The sequence below is a fragment of the Camelus ferus genome, chromosome 9, assembly GCF_009834535.1.
Source record: "Camelus ferus isolate YT-003-E chromosome 9, BCGSAC_Cfer_1.0, whole genome shotgun sequence".
Lineage (NCBI taxonomy): Eukaryota > Metazoa > Chordata > Mammalia > Artiodactyla > Camelidae > Camelus > Camelus ferus.
Genome location: NC_045704.1, coordinates 79,166,635 through 79,189,229, shown reverse-complemented (window position 1 = coordinate 79,189,229; position 22,595 = coordinate 79,166,635). Strand labels below are relative to the sequence as shown.

Genomic DNA, 22,595 nt, shown 5'->3' with positions numbered 1-22,595 from the left:
ATGTGTACAAACTAAATCAGCTTCAAGTTCTGCCATATCTTTAACAAGCAACTTGTCTCAGAGAAACCCTCAGGGTAGGTTAGAACGTGGCAGGTGAATAGGCCCCTGACTGCTATCCAATGTCAATTTGTCTGGCAGAGTTAGCATTAATGCTGCCTTTGACCTAGGCTGCTGGGGACACAGGCTGTCTGCCCAGCACTACCCCTGGGTCCGTGGGGACAGACTCCTCATGGTAGGACCAACTTAGGGCTTACTGGTTTTTTCTAAGTTGCGTTTTGAAAAACATTATGGTAAAATTTACCATTTTAACCATTTTAAGTGTATAATTCAGTGGCATTAAGTACCTTCACATTATTGTGTAACCAGTACCACCACCATCCCAAATTGAAACTTTGTACTCGTTAAATAATATCTCCTTCCCCCAGACCCTGACAATCACCTCTCCCTATCTTTCTACTTTCTGCTTCATGAATTTGAATACTAGGTAACTCACATGAGTGGACTCATACAGTATTTGCCCTAAGTGTCTGGCTTATCATTTGATTTTATAAGATGTTGACTTGCTCCTCACAGTTTGGTCCAGGGACCAGCAGCATTGGCATCATCTGGAAATTGTTAGAAAGCTAACTCCTAAATCAGAATTTATATTTTCACAATCTCCCTGGTAACTCATGCCTGTCAGAGTTTAAGAACCACTGGCTTTGATTTTCTGTTGAGAGCTTAGATGGGTCAGGAACCAGGCAGAGAAATCACTAGTCATTCAAGACTGAGCAGCTGTGATCTTTCAGAAGCTTTTGGACATTGTGGTGTTTGGTACTGAGCAAGACAGTTCAGCCTTGCCTTCAGCAATCTTGAGAGAGAGACAGGATGTAATTAGTGTTTTAGTGCTAGCCAAAAGAAAGAAAGATTTCTAGAAAACAGGGTCATGAAGAAGTGGTAAATCTTCCCTGATGAAGTGACATTTGGATTGAGTCCTGAAGGTTAAATATGGGTTAGCTGATGTTTGGGGCTGGGGAAGAATTCCGGATGCAAGTGGCAGTGTGAAAATCCTGCTGTGGAAGGAGCGTAGGGCTTCCCAGAGGAGGAGGTCACTGCAGCTGGGGTTAAACGGTGGGGGGAGGGCACAGGATAAAAGGAGATGAGGCTGGTAGCCGCTGAATGGTGGGTGGTGTGAGCCGCGGTGAGGATCTCGGACCAGGAAGTGACATATTGGATGTGCTTTTGAAATAGATTCCATTGCTGTCCTTTGAGCAGGAGACTGTGGAAGTTTAAAGGGGCCTAGTTTTTTGTTTTTTGTTTTTTGTTTTTTGGTTTTTTTGCTTCCTTTGGTCTGAGCCACTAGGGTGTAGGCAACTAACTAGGCTTGGCCATTTGGCCACTTCCATCTGGGCCTTAAATCTGGAGGCAGTGCTGCAAAGTTTCAAAGAATGGGTATCTGGCAGTGATGAGTGACAGCCCAGTGGCAGCAGCACCAGTCCCAGCGGTGGAACTCCTTAACCAGCCTTCCATGGCAGGACCCTGGCAGTGTCTTTTATAAATAGCCTGTCTTGGATCCTGCCTGTGTTTTAAGACTGATTCTTGATGTTGAGTTGTAGAAGCTGTTTATAAATTTTGGAAGTTAACCCCTTATCAGTCATATTATTTGCAAATATTTTCTCCCATTTGATAGGTTGTCCTTTCATTTTGTTGATGGTTTCCTTTGCTGTGCAAAAGCTTTTAAGTTTAATTAGGTCCTATTTGTTTATTTTTGCTTTGATTTCTTTTGCCTTAGGAGACAGATACAACAGAATATTCCTGATTGATGTCAAAGAGTGTTCTGCCTGTGTTCTCTTCTAAGAGTGTTGTTTCAGGTCTCACATTTAGTTTTTTAATCCATTTTGAGTTTATTTTTGTATGCGGTGTGAGAAAATGTTCTAATCTCATTCTTTTTCATGTAGCTGTCCAGTTTTCCCAGCACCACTTATTGAAGAGATTTTCTTTTCTCCCTTGTATATTCTTGCCTATTTTCTCATAGATTAATTGACCATAGGGGTATGAGCTTATTTCCGAGCTCTCTATTATGTTCCTTGATCTATGTGTCTGTTTTTGTGCCAGTACCACGCTGTTTTGATTACTGTAGCTTTGTAATATAGTCTGAAATCAGGGAGTGCAATATCTCCAGCTTAGTTCTTTTTTCTCAAGATTGTTTTGGCAATTAGATCATTTAGGCTACATATAAATTTTAGGATTATTTGCTCTAGTTCAGTGAAAAATGTCATGGATATTTCAATAGGAATTGCATTAAATCTATAGATTGCTTTGGGTAGTATGAACATTTTAGCAATATTAATTCTTCCAATCCAAGAACATGGGACATCTTTCCATCTCTTTGTATCATTTTCAAATTCCTTCATCAATGTTTTACAGTTTTCAGAGTATTGATCTTTCGCTTCCTTGGTTAAGTTTATCCCTAGATATTTTATTCTTTTTGATGTGATTGTAAAAGGGGTTTTTCCTTAATTTATCTTTTTCATAGTTCATCATTACAAACAAAGAACCTGATTAAAATTTGGGCAGAAGACATGAATAGACATTTTCCCAAAGAAGACATATGGATGGCCAATAGGCAGGTGAAAAATTACTCAGCATCACTAATCATCAGAAAAATGCAAATCAAAACCACAATGAGATATTACCTCACACCTCTTAGAATGGCTATTATCAAAAACTCCACAAATAACAAATGTTGGTAAGGATGTGGAGAAAAGGGAACCCTAGTACACTGTTAGTGGGATTGGGAATTGGTGAAGCCACTATGGAAAATGGTATTCAGGTTTCTCAAAAAACTAAAAACAGAACTACCATATGATCCAACAATTCCACTGCTGGGTATGTGTCCAAAGAAAGTGAAAACATTAATTTGAAAAGATATTTGCAGCTCAGTGTTCACCGCAGCATTATTTACAATAGCCAAGATATGGAAGCAGCCTAAGTGTCCATCAACAGATGAATGGATAAAGAAGATGTGATATACATACATACTATGGAATATTATTCAGCCGTAAAGAAATGAAACCCGGCCATTTGCAACAATGCAGATGGACCTAGAGAGTATTATGCTTAATGAGGTAAATCAGACAGATAAAAACAAATACTCTGGGTTATCACTTATATGTGGAATCTAAAAAATATGACAAATGAGTGTATATAACAAAACAGGAACAGACTCAGGTTTAAAGAACACACTGGTGGTTACCAGTGGGGAGAAGGAAGTGGGGGAGGGGTAAGATAGGGTATAGGATTAACAGACACAGTACTGTGTATAAAATAAATAAGCCAACAAGGATATAATGTTTAACATAGAGAAATACAGCCATTATTTTGTAATAACTTTAAATGGACTGTAATCTAGAAGAATATTGAATCACTATGCTGCACAACTACATCTAATACAGTATTGTAAATCAACTATACCTCAATTGAAAAAAAGAGACTGATTCTACAACATGCCCACTGAGTCTAACTTGCCTTATAGTCTTTCCATTGAATTCCTATTTTGACTGAGTTAGCCAGAGTTGGTTTCTTTTGTTTGCAACCCCAGCACCCCAGTAGTTACTGTCTTGGTCAGTGGGGGAAATGCTGCTTGTTCTGTGAGTACTTTCACTTCAAACACTTTATTTAAAGTAGTGCTTTTAATCATCTGAACAGTCTGAAAAATAATTATTGCTATTTTTGTTATTTGTTTTATTTTTTAGATTCCACATCTAAGTGATATCATACAGTATTTGTCTTTCTCTGTCTGACTTACTTCACTAAGCATAATACCCTCCAGGTCCATCCATGTTGTTGCAGATGGCCACATTTCATTCTTTTTTTCTTCTGAGTAATATTCTGTTTATGTATGTATGTATGTATGTATGTATGCATGCATGCATGCATGTTTGTTTGTTTGTTTGTTTTTTATCTCCCACATTTTCTTTATCCATTTATGTGTTGATGGACATTTAGGTTGTATTGTATCTTGGCTATTGTAAATAATGCTGCTGTGAACATTGGGGTGCGTGTATTTTTTTTCAAATTAGTGTTTTCATTTTCTTTGGATATACACCCAGGAGTGGAATTGCTGGATCTCATGGTACTTCTAGTCTTAATTTTCTGAGGAACCTCCATGCTGTTTTTCATGGTGGTTGTACTAATGTACATTCCTAGCAACAGTATTACTAGGGTTTCCTTTTCTCCATATCCTCAAAAACATTTACTATTACTGTCTTTTTGATGACAGCTGTTCTGAGAGGTGTGAGAGGATAGCTCATTGTGGTTTTGATTTACATTTGCCTGATGATTAGTGATGCTGAGCATCTTTTCACATGCCTGTTGGCCATCTGTATATCTTTGTTGGAAAAATGTCTGTTCATGTCTTCTGCCCATTTTTTAATCAGGTTGTTTTTTGATATTAAGTTGTATGAGCTCTTTGTATATTTGGAATTTAACTCCTTGTCAGACATATCATTTGCAAATCTGTCTCCCATTCAGTAGACTGTCTGTTCTGAAAGATAATTATTAATATTTTAATGTTATGGATGGGAAAACAGGCTTGTAAAGATTAAGCAATGTAATTTAAGATTATATGGTCTATCAGTCAGTGTCCTGAGGAAAACAGATGGTACACACAAATTAAGATAATTTAGATACATTTAGAGAGTGATGTAGGGTAACCACAGTGCTGGTGCAGGAACCCAGAGTGTTACAGGGAGAGGTTGTCTGAAACTTGAAGAAGAGATAGTCATGTAGAGCAGTCTTTCTGGAGTGGAGCAGTGAGCTTTGATGGAGGGACTTAGCCATCTTCATGTGATCCAGAGAATAAACACCTGGATCTCACTCTCTTCCTCCCTATACTCTTTTGTCAAGCAGAACCCACTGAGCTATTGGATGTAGTTCAAACAGACTAACTTCCAAGGGCAGAGAGCAAGGTGGAGAAGGATGGGGAGGTAGAGATACAATTAGAAAATACGTGCTCCAGTCCTCCCTGTTTGCCCCCTAGTGTCCTCCCTTATCTGAAATGCAGCTAAAACTTCATGTCCTCAATATAAGAGATACCCAAAGTCCCATCAGCTATTTCTCATAGTGAGGCGATGTCCATTTGTTCATACTTTCGCCTTAAAGCTAAATGATTAGCCATCATTAGTGCCTGTATATAAAGTAATAGGAGCGAAATAGGAAGATAAAAATAAGCAATATAAAATATAGCTGTTTCAATCCCTACTTCTATAACTGGACACAAAGCCAATTGCCTGTTTCCAAAGTAGGGTGTGCTCACCTCCCTGGCTGTACTTTTTCTCAGCTCATTCATTCCAAGGGCAGACCATTTAATTGTTGGTTTTAGGGCTACAAAGATAAATCAATCATATATCCTCACTAAAAGAGCTCACTTTGCAATAGATGGAACAGATGTTTAACTTTAAATCAGGGTAACAAGGGGGTAAGTAGATACATGATCTCAGGTTTGTGTTGGAATTAAAAGAACAAGAACAACAATGAAAGCAACTCTGCTTGACAGAGTTTTTCACTCTGGAATTATTAACTATCAATATTGGGTAATTCCGTGTTATGGGGGCTGTCTTGTGTACTATAGGATGTTTAGCAGCACCCCTGGCTTCTACGCACTAGGGACCAGTAGCACCCCTGCCTCCATTGTGGCAACCAGAAAATGTCTCCAGACATTTGCCCAATTGAGAACCACTGGCTTAAAAAGTAAAGAGGCCATTGCATGGATGTGCAATAATGTATTTATTTCTCTCCAAATAATGGTCATTTGTTCAGACAGGATTTCTCTTTTGTTTTGTTTGGGTTTTTTTGTTGTTGTTATTACAAATAAACCTGCAGTGTACATGCTTTCTTTGTGTACTTGGGCAACTATTATCTGCATGGCAAATTTCTAAAAGTGAAGTTGCTGGGTTATAGGATGTGTTTAGAATTGTGATGCTCTCAAGACGACTTCTAAGGAGACTGAATAAATAGTGCTACCTTCACTACTTTATTAAAATATTCTTTTTTGAATTGCCTCAATTTTTTAAACTTAATGTCTATGAAATCATGGGGCTTTGGGATAATATACATTGTCTAAATATTAAAATTAAACACATAAATATTAAAATTAAAATTTAAAAAGTCCTACTGCACAACCAAAAGTCATTTCTTTATATTAAATATTGGGAAACACTTTTCTGGTCCGTCCCCTTCATTACAGAGATGTGGTAAGGCTCTTTCATGTTTATGCTTTGTGTTCTTATGTTATTCAGACACTTGCTTTTGTTCTGACCACATTTCTCCAATTCATCCACATAAGAATCATGAAAAATTTGGTCAAATACTTTGTTAAACCCAAAGCCCTGTGTCTGTGATCTTGCCTTCATCTAGTTGAGAAAAGGTAACACGGGAGGGGTTATGTTGCTGTCAGGATGTCTTCAGCAAGCCAACTAAAAGATATTTGTATATGTCTTTTCTCATTTCATGAGAACAGGCTAAGCATTAGTAAGGAGTATTTGTCTAGGTATTCGTGTGGGTGTATAAAAATACAAAGCAATGGTTGTATTTTGACAGCAAGATCTCAAGGGGAAGGATTAAGAGCCAACTGATCGACATGGCACACTGATTTTCAAGATAACCCTCACTCAGCATTTTACTATTCATCATCTGCTATACACACAGAGTCATAGTTGCCAACTCACTGGCATGGTCATCCCTGAATGGAGCAGAAGTCACTCCTGCGCATCCATTGTTGTATCTTGCCATTTTCAGCATCATCAGTCACTTTTTTGAAGGTATGGAGCAATTCAGTCTGAGATCAAGCCTTGCCCACTGCAGCAGAATAGGAGCCCAGAACACTGCCCCAGGTGCAGATTAAGGAGGTTCAGTTGGCAGGCAAATTTGGCTTTGTGGTGGGTACATCATTAACAGTGCCCCTGGCAGGAGTCTGGGTGGAAGGACCCAAAGCTCGTGGGAAATCTCAGTGATGTGGAATCTAGGGGGCAGGAGATGGGGTGAGGGGAAGTTCAGAATCAGAGAGGTAAGCATTCACATCAGGGTCTTAAAAGACAGGCAGTAATGAGTCCAGACCCAGGCCCCAGGAACCAACTGTGTTGACTATAGACCAGCAAGAGAAATCAAAGCAGAGACCCAGAATCAAGAATTATTGCGCACTGGCTAGGAATTGGGAAACAAATAAGAACTTGGTTGTTAGAGTTAGAAACCACATCAGGGGTAATCCAACCGATGGTGTGAATTGTTTGCCAAACCTGGTCCAGAGTTGTTCTCAGGAGGCCTAATTCACTCCTGATTCAGGTTAATATTAGCCCAAGGAATAGAGGGTGGCATTGAGCATGCAGGTGGGACTCAAGTGGCCCCAGTGAGAGTGCAGAGCAGGCACTGGATCTCAAGGCTGTTTGGAAACAATGCTCTTGTGTTTCCCACTGCCCTCATCCAAGAGAGACAAGAGAGACACAGTTCTCCAAGAGAGAGACACACACACTTGCTCTGGGGGATGTGATCAATCTGTTCACTACACTAGAAGCTCCTTGAGCAGAAACTGTGTCTTGATCCCCTTGTATCTTGAGTGCATATCAGGGCCTGGCCAAGCTCAATGAATATTCATTGAGTACATAAAGGAAGGCAAAGAAGGGTGACAAATAGAGACATGGTCTCTGTTGGGTAGGTTTCTCAAGTTTCAGTGACATATCCTTGCCCTAAACATTCTATACCATTTATTGTCTTTATTCCATGATATCCAACAACCTGCTGATAAAAATTAAACTTCCCTGGTTTCTTCACACTGGAAGTGAAGGGAATTCAACCACAAGTCATTGTTATTTCCTGTGCGATTGATTATATTGGTTAGTACCTCAGTGACATGTGGATTAGGTGAGGTGTGAGTTGCCAAGAGGACGGGTGTAGTGGATACATTGAGAAAATCTGGTTCCTGGTACTCCATGAGTGAGGTTCAGACCCTGAAATATGGGACCTACCCATGGTCTGAGAGCCTCCGGAGGAGAAAACAAAACGGTGGATGGTAAAGACGTTGGCTCATAGACCTACTTTATTTATTCTTCATATTATTGTTGTGTTTTTAAAAAATTGGCTCCCAGGTGTCCAGAGTTGCATTCGTTATGAACTGTTAATTCATGACACAGTCTCACCATTGGCTTAGATACTGGCTCAAACATTGTTGACAAGGACAATAATTCAGATTTTTGTCCTCTCTTGTGAAATTGAAGAATCCTCCAAAAACACAGGTTATGTTTCACTGCAGGGCAAAAATTAGTGGCTACTCAGTACTGTCCCTGTTTATACCGATCTCTGCTGCCTCCTGACCAAGAGGCTTCTTGTTAGTTGATGGGTATCACTGGGCTTCAACTGTTATTCTTCTAGTAAAGTGGAGAGTGAATTATTTTGTTTTTGCACTTCACCCATTTACGTACCTGCCTGGTGAGTGTCAGCATCTGAGTCTGAGAACCCTGCTCTGCTGGGCAAATCTTGTGGCATCCTGAATAACTGCTACTATTCACTGAGCCCTTATTATATGCGAAGCACTAACCTAACCGTCTTTTTTTTTTTTTTTTTTGACCTAACAGTCTTGTGCATTATATCTTTAATTTGTTTAAAACCCTATAAGGTAAGTACAGGTGTTATATCCATTTTGCAAGTGTGGAAGCTGATGCTCAAAGAGCTAAGATGATAAAACTTCTAACTGGTGACACTGAGATGCAAACTTTGGCCTGCCTGAGTCCATAACTGGGGCTTTTAAACTTACATTACACTGCTTTCCTACCCTTGATCTTATAACAAAAGAATTACTGCTGCCCGTCAGTGTTTCTTCCTCATGCTCAGTCCATGTGGGGCTAGATTCCAGGAAGAGGGGCTGAGCACTGCCCTGCCCTCGCCATGGCCCACGGTGGACACCCACTCCCTGCCACTGTCAGATGTTGCTTTGATGGATCTGAGAGCTATGGCTCTGCTGGAGCGGGAGGATGGGAGATGCTGGGGTCACTGTGACTCCAGGGCAGCCGCCCATTAGTCACTGTTCTTGGTATTGTGTGTGCATAGCTGGGCTAACCCAATGCTGTCTCAGGGCTGTACCCGGGGAAGCTAATATAAAGAGGGTCCAGCTCTACACCTGCAGCTCTCAGACCACTGAGATGGGGAAGCTGTTGCTGTGGGTTGGTGAGTGTAGCGGGTCCCAGCCCCTCAATGTCACTCAGTCCAAGGGTACAAGGCTTCATAAGCTTGTTGTCTCTCTGGTGCCTGAGAAGCATCCTGGGATGGGGAGCCTGGATTAGGTAGCAGTGGGACAGGACACAGTGAAGGGCGGGAGGGGCCCAGGGACGGGTGACCACGGCAGTGGATCTCCACCCTGCCTGCACGTTAAACATTTTTATGCCTGGCTTCTACCTCGGGCCAATTCAGTCAGAATCTCTGGGGGCAGAGCCAGGATTTCACACCTTTAAAATCTGCATCCAGGCTGGAGAACCACTGGCCTAGAGCTTTTGCTGGGGCTTCTAAAAGTCATTGTTATCCCTGTGCAAAGCAAGTGTGTATCCATGTGGTGTTTATCAGAGTGGAAAGGAACTTACATAGATCTGGCTTCACTGGCTGAACGTAGAGAAGAGGAAAGAGGTGGAGGGTGTGTGGTCCCCATTTGTGTGTCTGCGGGGCCGAGCTGGCGTGTGCACTCAGAACTGGAGGGTGGGCTGGGCGCGTCACTCCGTGCTGACTGACTGTGACTCTCCCTGCAATTCCTCCCCGCTGTCTCCTGCAGCGCTGGTTCTTGTGCTGAAACACCACAATGGTAAGGAAACTGTGTGGTCCTCTCCAGAGCCAGGGAGCGTCCCCAGCTCAGAAGTGCTTCATGTTGAGTGTCCCCGGCAGCCCCACCCTGCCCTGGCCCCCTTGTCAGGGATCACTGATCCAATGCAGCTCAGCAGAGGATTTTCAGTCACCTGCTGTTTGGGTCACTCTCTGTGCCAGGATTCAGACTTAAGGATCCATTCTGAACAGTATTTCACAAGGCTTTCTAGCCCACCCCCTGACTCTCCCCGCCACCACCCCACCAGGACCCCAGCTATGGGGGAGGGGCCAGACCTCAGTGTATCTTTGGGAGGGTGTGTGTTGGGGGTGTTACAGTGGCCTGGCCTCTCAGGCTGTGTTCACGCTGCTCTGTGGAAGCCGAGCTCCATCCCCGTCTTGGTCTCTGCCAACAAATGCCTGCTCTCCCCTACCAGGTGCTGCCCACAAACTGGTGTGTTATTTCACCAAGTGGGCAATCAGTCGGCCTGGCCCTGCCTCCATCCTGCCCCGTGACCTGGACCCCTTTCTCTGCACTCACCTGGTGTTTGCCTTTGCCTCAATGAACAACAACCAGATTGTTGCTATGGATCCCCAGGATGAGAAAATCCTCTACCCAGAGTTCAACAAGCTCAAGGAGAGGTGTGTTCACTTTGGGTGTGGGAGTCGTATTTTACAGATGGAGAGAATTAAGCCTTTTCTCCAGTTAGTCATCAATTTCCTCTGCTTCTTGTGTCCGAACCCCTTGTCTGGGGGGCTGCGGAGCATCCCTGCCTTGAGAGCTCCCTGCTGATCATTCGCTCTGAGCTCGTCCTAGCCGCCTTGCCTCTATGGTTGCTGTTGCCCCTGCTTGAAATTCCCTCTTCTCTCTCCTCTGCCTGGCAACCATCAACTCAAGCCTTCAAGCCCAGTGGTGAGGATTTCATGCATTAATGCTGTTCAGGTGCTTTGGAGAGGGCTGCGCATGACAGAAGCTGCGCAGATGCTCGTGTTTCTGTTACCACCTGTCACCTGCGACCCCCTAAGCTGTGAGCTCCCAAGGGAGGGGCTGGTGTCTGTGGTATTTCTGTACACCAGTGACTGGGTCAGTGGTGATGCTGAGCTGGAGCTCAATAAGAGCTTCCCGAAGTGTCCCTCTTCCCAGAACTCCTGGGCTCTCTCCTGTCCACGGAGGCCTGTCACTCCACGAATGGTTATAGAAGGGCGGGGGCAAATCCATGTCACTGGATGACAAGCTCCGGAGAGGGCTGGCAGCTTGTCCATCTGTTCACTGCTGTATCACAGGCACCTAAAGCAGTCGGTGGCCCAGAGGATGTGCTCGGTAAATGTCTGTCGACTAAAAGAGTGGGTGAAGAGGAACATTTAGGCTGCTTTGCTTCGTCCTTTTGGGGGGCACATCATGAGGATGTGGGGACTTTGGGGGACTTTGGACAGCCTGGCGGTTCCTGGGTTGCGATGCCTGTGGGCTGGCTGCTCTCCCCCTTTTCCTTCCTTCCCTTCCTGGGCTCTGCTCTGCTCTGCTCCTTTCTTCCTTAGGCTCTTTCAGCTGCCTCCCCCTTGCGTGCCCCCCTCATCCCCTACTTCCCACTGCTCCGCAAACAAGTGAGTGAGAACCCAGCTCACTGACTCTGTCCCACGTCACAGGAACAGGAAGCTGAAAACACTGCTGTCCATTGGAGGGTGGAAATTCGGCACATCGAGGTGAGACTGTGCTGTCACACCTTCTCTCTGCGGAGGAGGGATGTGATGGGAGGAGGAGGAGCAGGCGGGCCCAAGGTGAGGACAGCGTCCGGGAGCCAGCTTGGCCATGGGGACACAGGCTAGTGTGGACACTTCCAGAGTCCCAACCTGGCCCTGGACTCCAGGGCTCCCCAACCTTTCCTCCACAGTGAGTGAGGGGAGACAGGGCAGGTCCAGAGGTGGTGAGAAAGGGGCTGGGGGAAATGAGGGACACAATGGGACACTCACAATGGTCCCCTCAACCCTTCCTAAGAGGCAGGGGTTGTCTCAGGGAAGAGAGGAGTCTTGTTTAGGACAAGAATAAACCCTAAAGCTCACAGGGCCTGGGTTCCCTTGCTTTATAAATGGAGCCAATGATATCAGCCTCAGAGGATAGGATGGGAGGAAAGGAAGTAACATAAATAAGACGCTCAGCTTAGCACCTTGGCACAAAGGACGTGTCCAGTACGTGGTGCCTCCTCTCTGTCACCCTCCACCAGGCAATGTGTAGATGACAAACAGCCTTCATATTCTCTGAAGAAACTCTTCCCCTCTTTCCTGGCTGAGGCCAGGGGCAGAGGCCACACCTGCCTCTCTGCCTTAGAGGAATGAGCAGTAGGAGAGGGCCAGCTGCCCGCCTGGAGCTAGGAGCAATGCAGGCAGGACTGGGCTGCTGGTGAGAACCGGCTCTGCCTGACACCAGCCCTCTCTCTGCCACCACTTTGCACATTTGCTGTGTCCAGACACTGCCCGGGGGCTTTGCATGCATTATCTCATGGTCACTCAGGAGAGGCTTACAAAGTGGTTGTTTACATTCCAAATTTGTCGAAACAGAAGGCAAAAGAGTGAGAAGTTAAGGAACTTGCCATATTCCACCCGGGTGTCCCTCAGGGATCACCCAGCTAGGCGATGGCCAACAGAGAATGGAACCCAGGCCTGCCTACCCCTGAATCTGGCCAACGTTCTAATCATTGCACGCGGGGCTAGCCCAGAATTGCTTAAAGTTCAACTCCAATGAGTTAGAAGTTTTCCAATAGTACCTTCACTGTGGAAGAGAAAACAGTAGGAAAAATAGAAAACAATCAAACAGCCAAAGGACAAAACAGCAAAAAGTCTGGAACTCTTGTGACAAGTTATGAGCCCATTAGCTCAGAGATCTTTCTGGAAATGCTGGCCGTTGGCTCACATTTCCTCTCCTAATTGGCTCAGGCCGAGAAAGTCAGTGCCAGGACAGGGCATCAGGACCGACTAGTTGCCCGTGAGGACACAGCAGAGGGAAGGCGCCGGCCAGCGGGGTACCGTATTTCTGCGGGCAGAGGCGCCTGCAGCTGTGTGCGTGTCTCCATCACGGAGGGGCAGGTGGTGGTTTGCAAATCCTCCCTGGTGCCTGCATTCCCCACTCCTGCGTATTGAAGCCCCAGTGCCAGGGAGGGGATTTTAAGAGGGTATTTTAAGAGGGTTTAAGAGTTTCAAAGACCTCCCTTCTGTTCCTCAGTTATGTTCGCTGTGCCGTCCACAGGCGCAAACGCCAGGGGCCTGGTAGGGAGGCCGTGGTTCTGCAGAAAGCGTTCCTGGCCTCACCCCTGGTCTCCCTGCAGGTTCACCACTATGCTGTCCACGTTCGCCAGCCGGAAGACGTTTATCAGTTCAGTTATATTTCTCCTGAGGACACATGACTTCGATGGGCTGGACCTCTTCTTCTTGTACCCTGGACTCAGAGGCAGCCCCAGGCGTGACCGGTGGGCTTTCCATCTCTTAATTGAAGTAAGGCCAGTCTGGCAACTCCCAAAGCCAGAAATGATTCTACTTTGATCACATCTGGGCTCAGGGCATAAGAGGAGCCTAAGGCCAGGGGCAAAAGCAGCAGAGTGGGGACAGAATGTTCTTTTCCTGCCACCACCCTTGGAAAGAGCAGGTTTTGGGCAAAAGATCTGCTAAGCAGGTGTCTTTTTTGTAGCTCTTTTTCCTCTGTCACATCCAGGTCTTGGTGCAGCTCTCCAGGCTGAGGGATGCTTTCTCTGTGCAGCTTCCTAGACTCCCTCAGGGGGGCAGTCTGAAATCTGAACCTGCCTGCCAGCCCTCTATTCAATGACTTACCACATTGGCTCCCGTCCACCTTTCTCATGAGCCCGTGGGCAGGACCTGTGTCTGACTCTCACGGCTCAGGGAGCTCCACAAATAAAGTTTTCCTGGATGGTACTTTCCTTCCCTGACTCTGATGTGTCTGGTTCTCTGTGTCTGTCTCTCTTTATTCCCAGGAGCTCCTGTCTGCCTTCCAGAAGGAGGCACAGCTCACCATGCGTCCAAGGTTGCTGCTCTCTGCTGCTGTGTCTGGGGACCCACATGTCATCCATAAAGCATATGTAACACACATTCTGGGAAGGTGAGTGGGTGCTGCCTTGGTGGGGCAGGACACTGGAGGGAAAGAGGCGTCTCAAGCTCAAAACCCCAGAGCTGCCCAAGCACTGTCCTCGAGCTTTCCGTGTGTCTGCCCTGGTGTAAGTGCGTGCTTGTTTGGGAAGTAGGCTGACCACAAGCATAGGTGGGGATAAGGATTATGCCATTGTGTCCTGGGCTTTCTTTAGGAGATCAGAGGGAGCTGATATAGTACCAGGCCATGCCACAACATCCTCTTGGGTGCAGTCTTCTGAATAGCCCATCGCTGGGTCTCATAGGAGAGACTCCATGGGCCTGGCCTCTGCTGTCCCAGGGTCCCCAGCAGACACACACTGGGTGCCAGATGGCTGGCATCAGAGAGTCTGATGAATTACCAACTACTACCACTAAAACAAAAGTAGGAATGCCCAGCCAGGCCCAGTTTTCAGAGCACAGGTCTTCATGGAAAATTATAAAACCCAGACAAGGAGAGCTCATAACACTATCTGGAGATGCTAACTCTGGACTAATTTTTCTCAAAGCTCAAGAATCAAATATTTACAGGAAGGAACATTGAGGCAGATGCAGAACAAAAGAGATGATGGGTGTGATGACACTTAGGGAGAGTGGTTTCAATGTGGCAGGAAAGGTGAGAGACCCAGTGGGGCAGAGTTTGCCTGTGTTGGTCTTACAGCCAGGCAGGACTGAGGGAGTCCTACCTTCACCCAGTTGAGTGACCTTAGACAAATTAGATAGCCACCCGAGTTTCAACTGCTTTATTTTTAAAATGGAGAAAATTATGGTACTTAGGGCTTTGGCCAGATTGAAATTAAATTAAAACCTCTACACCTATGACCTGGTCAAGCCTCAGCTGAACTTTGTCATTTGGAAAGCTTTCTGGAAGAGATAGGTTTCAATGGTTCTTTGAATGGTAGATAGACAGAAGCCCTTTTATGCTGTGGGACAGAACTGCTTATACATGACAATTTATGCAGACCTCTGTCGTGCTTGTATCAGGCCTGGGTGCGTTTGCTTTCTGGTCTGACTCCTGCCCACTCCCTTGGATATTCTCCAGATGGCGTAGATCCTGATACATGGCTGTCCCTAACCAGCTGTGTGTTCCAATGGCAGCTTCTCAAGTGGAGGGCACAGCTGGGGCAGGCCCCACAGGCAGAAATGGCAGGGAGGCTCGTTGGCCAACACACAGCTAGTTAACTAGTTAGCACTAGATGACCTGACTTGAAAATCCAGCTGGCCCAAGCTTCATGTCTCCTCTTCCTGCCCCTGCCAGCCTCCTGGATTTCATCAACAGTCTTGACTTATGACTTCCATGGAAGCTGGGAAAAGTTCACAGGACACCATAGCCCCCTGTTCTCTCCGCCTGGAGACCCCAAATCTTCGGTAAGGAAAGGAGAGCTCTCAGGCGGCCCAGAAATCTGCCCTTGAGGCCAGGCCATTGGCTCTTGGTAACAAGGAGGGGTTTGTGTTCTTCCTACCTGCAGGCACATGCCATGAATTACTGGCGTAATCTTGGGGTGCCCCCACAGAAGCTTCTCATGGGATTCCCCACCTATGGACGTACTTTTCAGCCTCCTCAAAGCCTCTAAGAATGAACTGCGGGCAGAAGCTGTGGGACCAGCATCTCCAGGAAAGTACACCAAGCAAGCTGGCTTCTTGGCTTATTATGAGGTGATAGGAATAGGGACTTCTGTCTGTTAGTTACTGGCGTCCCCAGCCCCAGCCCGGGTAAGAGCAAGGACAGGGGACATAGGTGAGGCTGAGGGCTGGAGACAGGACAAGGGGGTGGTTTGCTGCAGAAGGGGATTCTACTCTCTGGGATAGTCTGTTTTTCTTCAGGGGAAGTTGCTTGAATGTTTTCTAAGGGATGAGGGGCTGGGTGGAGTCTGAATGGAGGGGAAAAGAATATTAAAGGTTATAAGTCAATCCTAACTTTATGGCCTAAATAAACATAATTAATATTTGCAGTATACATAATTTCAAACATTTGCAAAGGTAAAAGAATAGAATAACCGCTTCTCATTTTCCCTGACTCCCAAATACCCCTCACCCAGCTTAAGTCAGTAACCACTCATGGCCAGTCCTGTTGACTCTCTGCTCCCTGACTCCCTCCCTCCCACCGCTAGATTATTTTGAAGCAATTCCAGGACATCCTCTATCACAGATTCTTTCTCCTTTACCCCAGTTCCACTGCCCTTAATCCTCATCTCAACAAGACTTGCTGTTGAGGGGAGGAAAGAGACATGGCCCCAAGGGAACATAAAACACAGGAGAAGACAGTTAAGAGGCACCGAGTGATGGCAGGATCTGGAAAGGTCTTATGGAGCAGGTGGATTTTGAGCAGAGCTTTCAAGATGGGCAGGAGTGACAAGATGAGAAGGACCTCCCTGGTAGAGGGCAGAGGTACACAGACACAAGGCGTGTAGGGTGCCAGTGGAGGGCTGTACCCTTGCCTTAGGTAGCAGTGCAGGTGCCTCTCCAGTCTCTGCTCTGTGCTGGCTGCCTAGAAATGTTTTCCAACTAATCCAATGATAAATGACACAATAGAAGTAATGTTCTTAAAGGACATTATGGGGCAAAGAGATTTTGATAGAACCTTTAACGAACCAAACCAAACCGAATCCCAGACTTGCACATTAACTTCTGCAGTCCCACTTGAACACATATCTTTGCAGCATATGGCTTCTATACAGTGCTGGGCACCCAGTCTATGCTCAGATGCTTCCTTGGTTGTAACTACCTAGTTCTCCCTGCCTTTGAGCCCTTTAAATTTACTATAGATGCAACAGTTAGTTTGATAAATACCTAGATGGGGCAATTTATGTTGGTATCAATGAACAGAAGAGATATTTATTCCTGAAAACTCTTTGAAAAAGATACAGGTTTTGTCAAGGGTCAGGCTTGCTACTGTAGTAGTTTGGTATCGACATTATTTACCAAACTCTGGTTTGGTTCCTTAAGGATGTCACACAGTCCTTGGTTCTCTATCTGTTTACGCATCACGGACATTGGAAGAAGGAATGTGCGATAGTAGGAAATAATCCAGAATAGACAGTGGCTTTGTGAGTGGCTTCCCCACTCCCTCTTTTTCCTCTTCCTCTCACTCCCTGATGAGGGATTCTTGGACTCTATCCCTGGGCGAGGAACAGCGTGGTCATGCTTCTCTCCATGGCGCTTCCCAGAACTGACCTGGTGAACTTCCTGGTAGGTTTGCTCCTTTGTCCAGAGTGGGAGGAAGCGCTGGATTGATTCTCAGTATGTCCCATATGTCTACAAGGGGAGGGACTGGATCGGCTTTGATGATAACAACAGCTTCAGGTACAAGGTGAGAACTCGGTCCTTTCTTGTTCCAGCTTAGAATTTCCCTCCAGCTTTGAGTCCCTTGTCTGTTCTCTCTCTCTCTCTCTCTCTCTCTCTCTCTCTCTCTCTCTCTCTCTCTATGTGAGTGTGTGTGTGTGTGCGTGTGTACTGAGTGGAGTGTGAAAGGTGAGGATGACTTGATCAGGTAAGTTTCAGGTATACCTGAACTACCTGGAGTTTCTTAATCCCATCTGGCCTAACCCTTTTATTTTGAAGGGAAGGAATCTTAGATTTGAGGGGAGGAACAGACTTTTGGTGGCGGTCTCTTCTTTTCTATTTGGATCAGTTAAGTTCCAGACAGATAAATACCAATGTGAGGGAGATCACGCTAAGCACACCATGAATATTACTGATATGTGCAGGAGTGGGGAAGTCAGGGAGGGCTTCCTGAGGGAGGTGAGCAGGAGGAGGAGATGATGACATAGGGAAAGGCTCAGTGTGTACAGAAAGCTCGTTCAAAGCACATTCAAAGGAGAATTTAGGTGGAGGAAAAGAATTTTTGTAAAATGAAAAGAAGGTAGTAAAAGCTGGCCTGTTTATAGAGGGACTTGGATGCTAGTGAAGGATTTGGCCTTCATCCTGTGGACATTTTCAGGCAAAATCAGGTTTCTGAGCAGGTGTATGACCTGCGAGTTGGAAACCTTTAGGCTCTAATTGTGACCACCTGCTCTCCCCTTATTAGCAGTGAAAATGAAATTGAATTTGGCAGGTTTTTTTTTTTAATAGTGAATTAGAACAGAAATGACTAGTCCTGGTGGTTCCCTAACCTGCCTCTGCTTGGAGTCACTTCAGAGACTTGATAAATGTAGTTCCACCCTTGAATATTCATCAGGTCTTGAAAAGAATCTAGAAATGGCTTTTAGTATGTCCCCATGTGATCCTACTGTACTCAGCGTGGCACTTTGGGAAGTGTGCAAGCATGAGATAATGCGGATCTGGACTGGGGTGCTTGGGAGGAGAGGCCATTGAGTGAGAAATTGTCAGGACTTCACTGTTGCCTGTATATCAGGACTTAAAAGTAGAGGGATGTCAGAGTGTCTCTTCCTGTAAGTGATGTAGGGGCATAAGTGTTGGTTGTTCCTTGGGGACATCTAGGGTAGAAAGAACAAAAAATAGGACAGCATTCATGAAGATTCACTGTGACCTCCTCTGTGCATAACCCTAAGTGAGGCCTGCAGAGGGGAGAGAGGCAGAGAGCATGCTTTCAGCCTCCAGGATCCTACTCTGTGGATGGGAATGGACTACGCAAGCAAAAAAGGCCAAGGGCAACGCAAGTATCCAGTTGGATGGAATTAAATATATGATCCATAGGACACGAAAGAGGGGGTTGACCTCTGTTACCGGGGAAAGCCTGGGAGCAGCTGTGGAGGGTGGGCTTGCTTTGAGGGGCAGTTACTGTTCCTGCAGAGCTGGAGAGGTGCCCGAGCCCAGTGTGAGGATGATTATGGGATTTCATCGTAGAATCTCAGAGCTAAAAGAAGCTTTGGAGGTAATCAGTGGGAGACAGTTGTCCCCGGATTTCTCAGTGTTCCCACACTGTCCAGGCGTTCTGAGTAAAGGAAATAGATCTACTACTAAAAATTAGAAAGTTGCCTTTCCCCTTTCCCCCAGAGCCATTTCCTTACATGCAAGGGTTGTAGAGTCCCCACCCTAAAGAGGACTTGTTTACTCTCCAGAGCAAAGATCTCAGTCTCTCTAGCGGGGAAGAGGGCCAGATATGCCAGCTTCCTACATAAGCTAGAATCTCATCATTTTGGGGTTCCTCTTCTGTAGTGTGGACCCTGTTGCACATGTAGATGAATATCTAGTCTCCTTTGCATCACCCTTTGGGTAACTGGGGCATGAAGAGCAAACTCCAGGTGCTATTCTGACTGTTCTTTTTGCTGTGAGTTGTAATGGTCAGTTATCTGATCCAGAGATCGTGTGTGTGTGTGTGTGTGTGTGTGTGTGTGTGTGTGTGTACATATAAAACTGGCAGGTTAATTTGGTTAGCCTGAAAGTAGGATGAAATCTTAGAATCTTCACAGTTGCATACTTAATAATTAGGTTCCTCTGTCTTATTTTACATTTGGGGAAAGCAAATCTCAGAAAGAAGCCAACTGATTTGGCCAAGTCATGCAGCTGTTTGGGTGTGATAGAGTCTGTCTTTTCCATCAGCCTGGACAGAGAGCTTTGGCGAAGTAATAATAAAACCTGGGTTTGAGTCTAAACCCTGCCTTTTAGTTATATGTAAGGTTTTAAAAATCACAGGCAAAAGACTTTATTTACTTATCTGTGAAAAGGGCACAATGTAATCTGCTCTCTTTTATAGCATCACTATGATAGAAGATCTGTTGAAGTGGTTTTTAAAAATAAAGTAATATCTATCCTGCAGTATGATGATAATGGTGATTAGCAGGCTGGGGAGCTAGAGATAGTATTTAACATTCATGAACATTTATTATGTGCAAAATAGTGCTCCAAGGATTTCACATGTAGGAATTTTTTTTAGAATTTTTTCAAATTGTGGCAAAATATACATCATACAAAATTAACAATTTTACCCATTTTTTGTTAAAGTTTGGTAGCACTGAGTACATTCACATTGTTGTGTAAATATCACCTCATCCAAACTGAAACTCCATACCCACTAAACAGCTCCCCATTCTTCTCTTACGCAACTCCTGGCAATCACCATCTCTATGAATGTGACTACTCTAAGTACACTACAATTGGAATCATAATATTTGTCCTTTTGTGATTGGCTCATTTCACTTAGCATAATATCTTCAAATTCCATGCATATTGTAGCATGTGCACATAGGAATTCTTTGGATTCTAAAAATATGGGAAAAGTTATTATTCATTTTTTTACAAATGAGGCAACTAAGACACATAAGGTAAGTAACACTTTCAAGATCCCATGGCTAATAAGTGGTAGAGGCTAGACTGAAATACAGACTCTGTGCCTAACCACCCTGCACTGTGGCCTTCCGAGAGTCCTTCTGTTTTTTGTCACTGTACCCAGTCTAGAGGATGGCCAGGACAGCGGTTTGACTGACTACTGATTTTTCAGGCATTTTTCATAAAGAAAGAGCATTTCGGGGGGGCCATGGTGTGGACCTTGGACCTAGATGACGTCAAGGGCGCTTTCTGTGGCACTGGCCCTTTTCCCCTTGTCCACACGTTGAATACTCTCCTGGTGGATGCTGGTAAGTAGCTGTGACCTAGAAGCTGGGGTTGGAAGTTGCGTAACCAGCCACTGGGTGGGGCCCTTCTGTTAGATCTTAGGTGAGGCAACATGACATTGAAGGCAGAGATAAGCTTTGATGCCAGGTCAGTTTGGCTCTGATGCATGCTCCGTTTGACCTCCCTGAGCTTTGTTTTCCCCATCTACAAAGTGGGAATAATCCTTATGCTCGTGACATTATTATACAAACTAAATGAGATATGGAAAGAAAACATGCTGGCTCATGCCGAACACTGAATATATGTTCGTTTATTTCTTTATTTCTTTTTTCTGCTTTCATGGGACAAGAGCCAGAAAGGGAAATTAATTTTCTTTTTTTATCTCTTTGTTAAGAGATACTTCCCTGGCAGTCGGGAGGTGGAACCTGGCATTCTAGAGCTGAAACATCCTTGGAGATGGTTTATAATCCTCAATCTGTTAGGAGACCAGGGCTCAGAAAGATAATTCAACTAGTAAGGGGTGGAGATGGGACTCTGACCCAGTTCCTTACAACGTGATGTCTGGAGCAGCCTCCTTGCCCTCAGTCTTGTCCCTGGTACCTCCCACAATGGGGGACATAAAAGGGTTCTCCTTGAGGATCCAACAAGTATGGAATTAAGCCTTGGGAACAAGGTCTTGCTAAATGTGCAAAGGTCAAATGAGGACCTAAACACAGAGAACTGGCAGACTCCTCCTTGGGGATCACTCACTGGAAATGCAGCAGACCCACTGAGCGCTCACACATGCCTAGGGTCATGTTAACACGATGAGGTTGGGGAACGGGGCTTCTATGTGGTGGGATTCTATCTGTATCCTCAAGTGGGTGCTTTTGGAAATCCTCCAATCCTGGTTTGGGAGCAGGTACTTTAGCCCTGGAATGGTCCTTGTCCTACCAGTAAGTAATACGATGGGAAGAAAGAGGCAGGAATCTCATTCCTTTCTTATGATTTTCTCTTAGAGTTCAGCTCAACTCCTTCGCCAAAATTTTGGTTGTCAACTTCTGTGAATTCTTCAAGAACTGGCCTTGAAAGGTTGACTGTGACCAAGGATCTGAACACTGATCTGTGGATTTTGCCCCCAGGAGGAGAGGCTATAGCAACTGAGACGTATAGAAAGTCTGAAAATATGTCCACAATCTCCAGAGGTGGACTTGTGACCCCTACAAGGGAAACTGTGTCTTTTGCAAATCACACTGTAGCTCCAGAAGGGAAAACTGAGACCCCTGGAGAGAACATGACCCCTTTGGGCTATCAGTCTGTGACCCCTGGAGAGATAATGGTGGCTCCAGTACATCTTCAGACTGGAGATAAGATTCTACCCACAAGAAGGAAGACTGTAGCCCCTGAGAAGATGATTGTCTCCTCTGGAAAGATGACAGTCACTTCCAATGGGCAGAATGAACCTCTAAGAGGAGAATTTGACATCAGGGCACCCTGACCCCCTGACGGGTTACTTTGGTTTTCAGACATGAGCTGAAAACTGGATGCTGCCCTCTGGCCCTGTCATCTAGCTCCTAGGACACAGTCCTCTTGTTTTTGACAGCCCTTTTGTTCCCACTAGTGGAACCATTCCTCTCAATGAACCTTCCAACAAGTCCTCTCTGTAAAGAAAGAAAATCCCCCAAAAATTCTGCTGTGGGTCAAGGATGCTGAGCTCTGTTGGTGGAAGAAGCTGGGGAAAGCCCTTGCCTTTTCTTCTAGGTCCCCTGACAGAAGCTGCCTGTGCCCAGCCATTCATAAACCATTCTTCGGGCAAAGCAGCCCCCAAGCCACAGTGAATTAATCTGTTTTCTCTTGAATAAACTGAAAGCACAAGAATCCATCTGAGTTTTTTGAATTTCTTTTCTTGAAATAACCTATGCTAGCCAACCGTCAGCTTCTCTCTTTCAAGGTCACTTTCCCTTCCTACTATTTTTGGAAAGAGAGAGTTTGTGTCGAGCCCATGCTGATGTTTACCAATGTAGATTATATGCTTCCCTTTCTGCCATGAACAGCTGCTGCTTCACTGTTGGTCAGAGCCAGAATCTCTTCTAGAGAAGTTTTCCACAATCATCAAGGGGCTGAGAAAAGAAAGAGGGAGTTGTGTCTTCCAATTATAT

The 22,595-nt window shown here is 45.2% G+C and overlaps 1 protein-coding gene across 1 annotated transcript; it reads left to right on the top strand.

Annotated features, from left to right (window-relative positions):
* Positions 1 to 9,170: 9,170 nt before the first annotated feature.
* OVGP1 (oviductal glycoprotein 1) lies at positions 9,171 to 21,934 on the top strand. The gene is given in 13 exon segments (XM_006182895.2): positions 9,171 to 9,195; positions 9,791 to 9,820; positions 10,254 to 10,458; positions 11,461 to 11,517; positions 13,134 to 13,299; positions 13,794 to 13,918; positions 15,203 to 15,221; positions 15,223 to 15,312; positions 15,414 to 15,500; positions 15,502 to 15,600; positions 17,138 to 17,254; positions 20,345 to 20,480; positions 21,456 to 21,934. Coding segments are annotated over 13 exon segments (1,635 nt in total).
* The last annotated feature ends 661 nt before the right edge of the window (positions 21,935 to 22,595 follow it).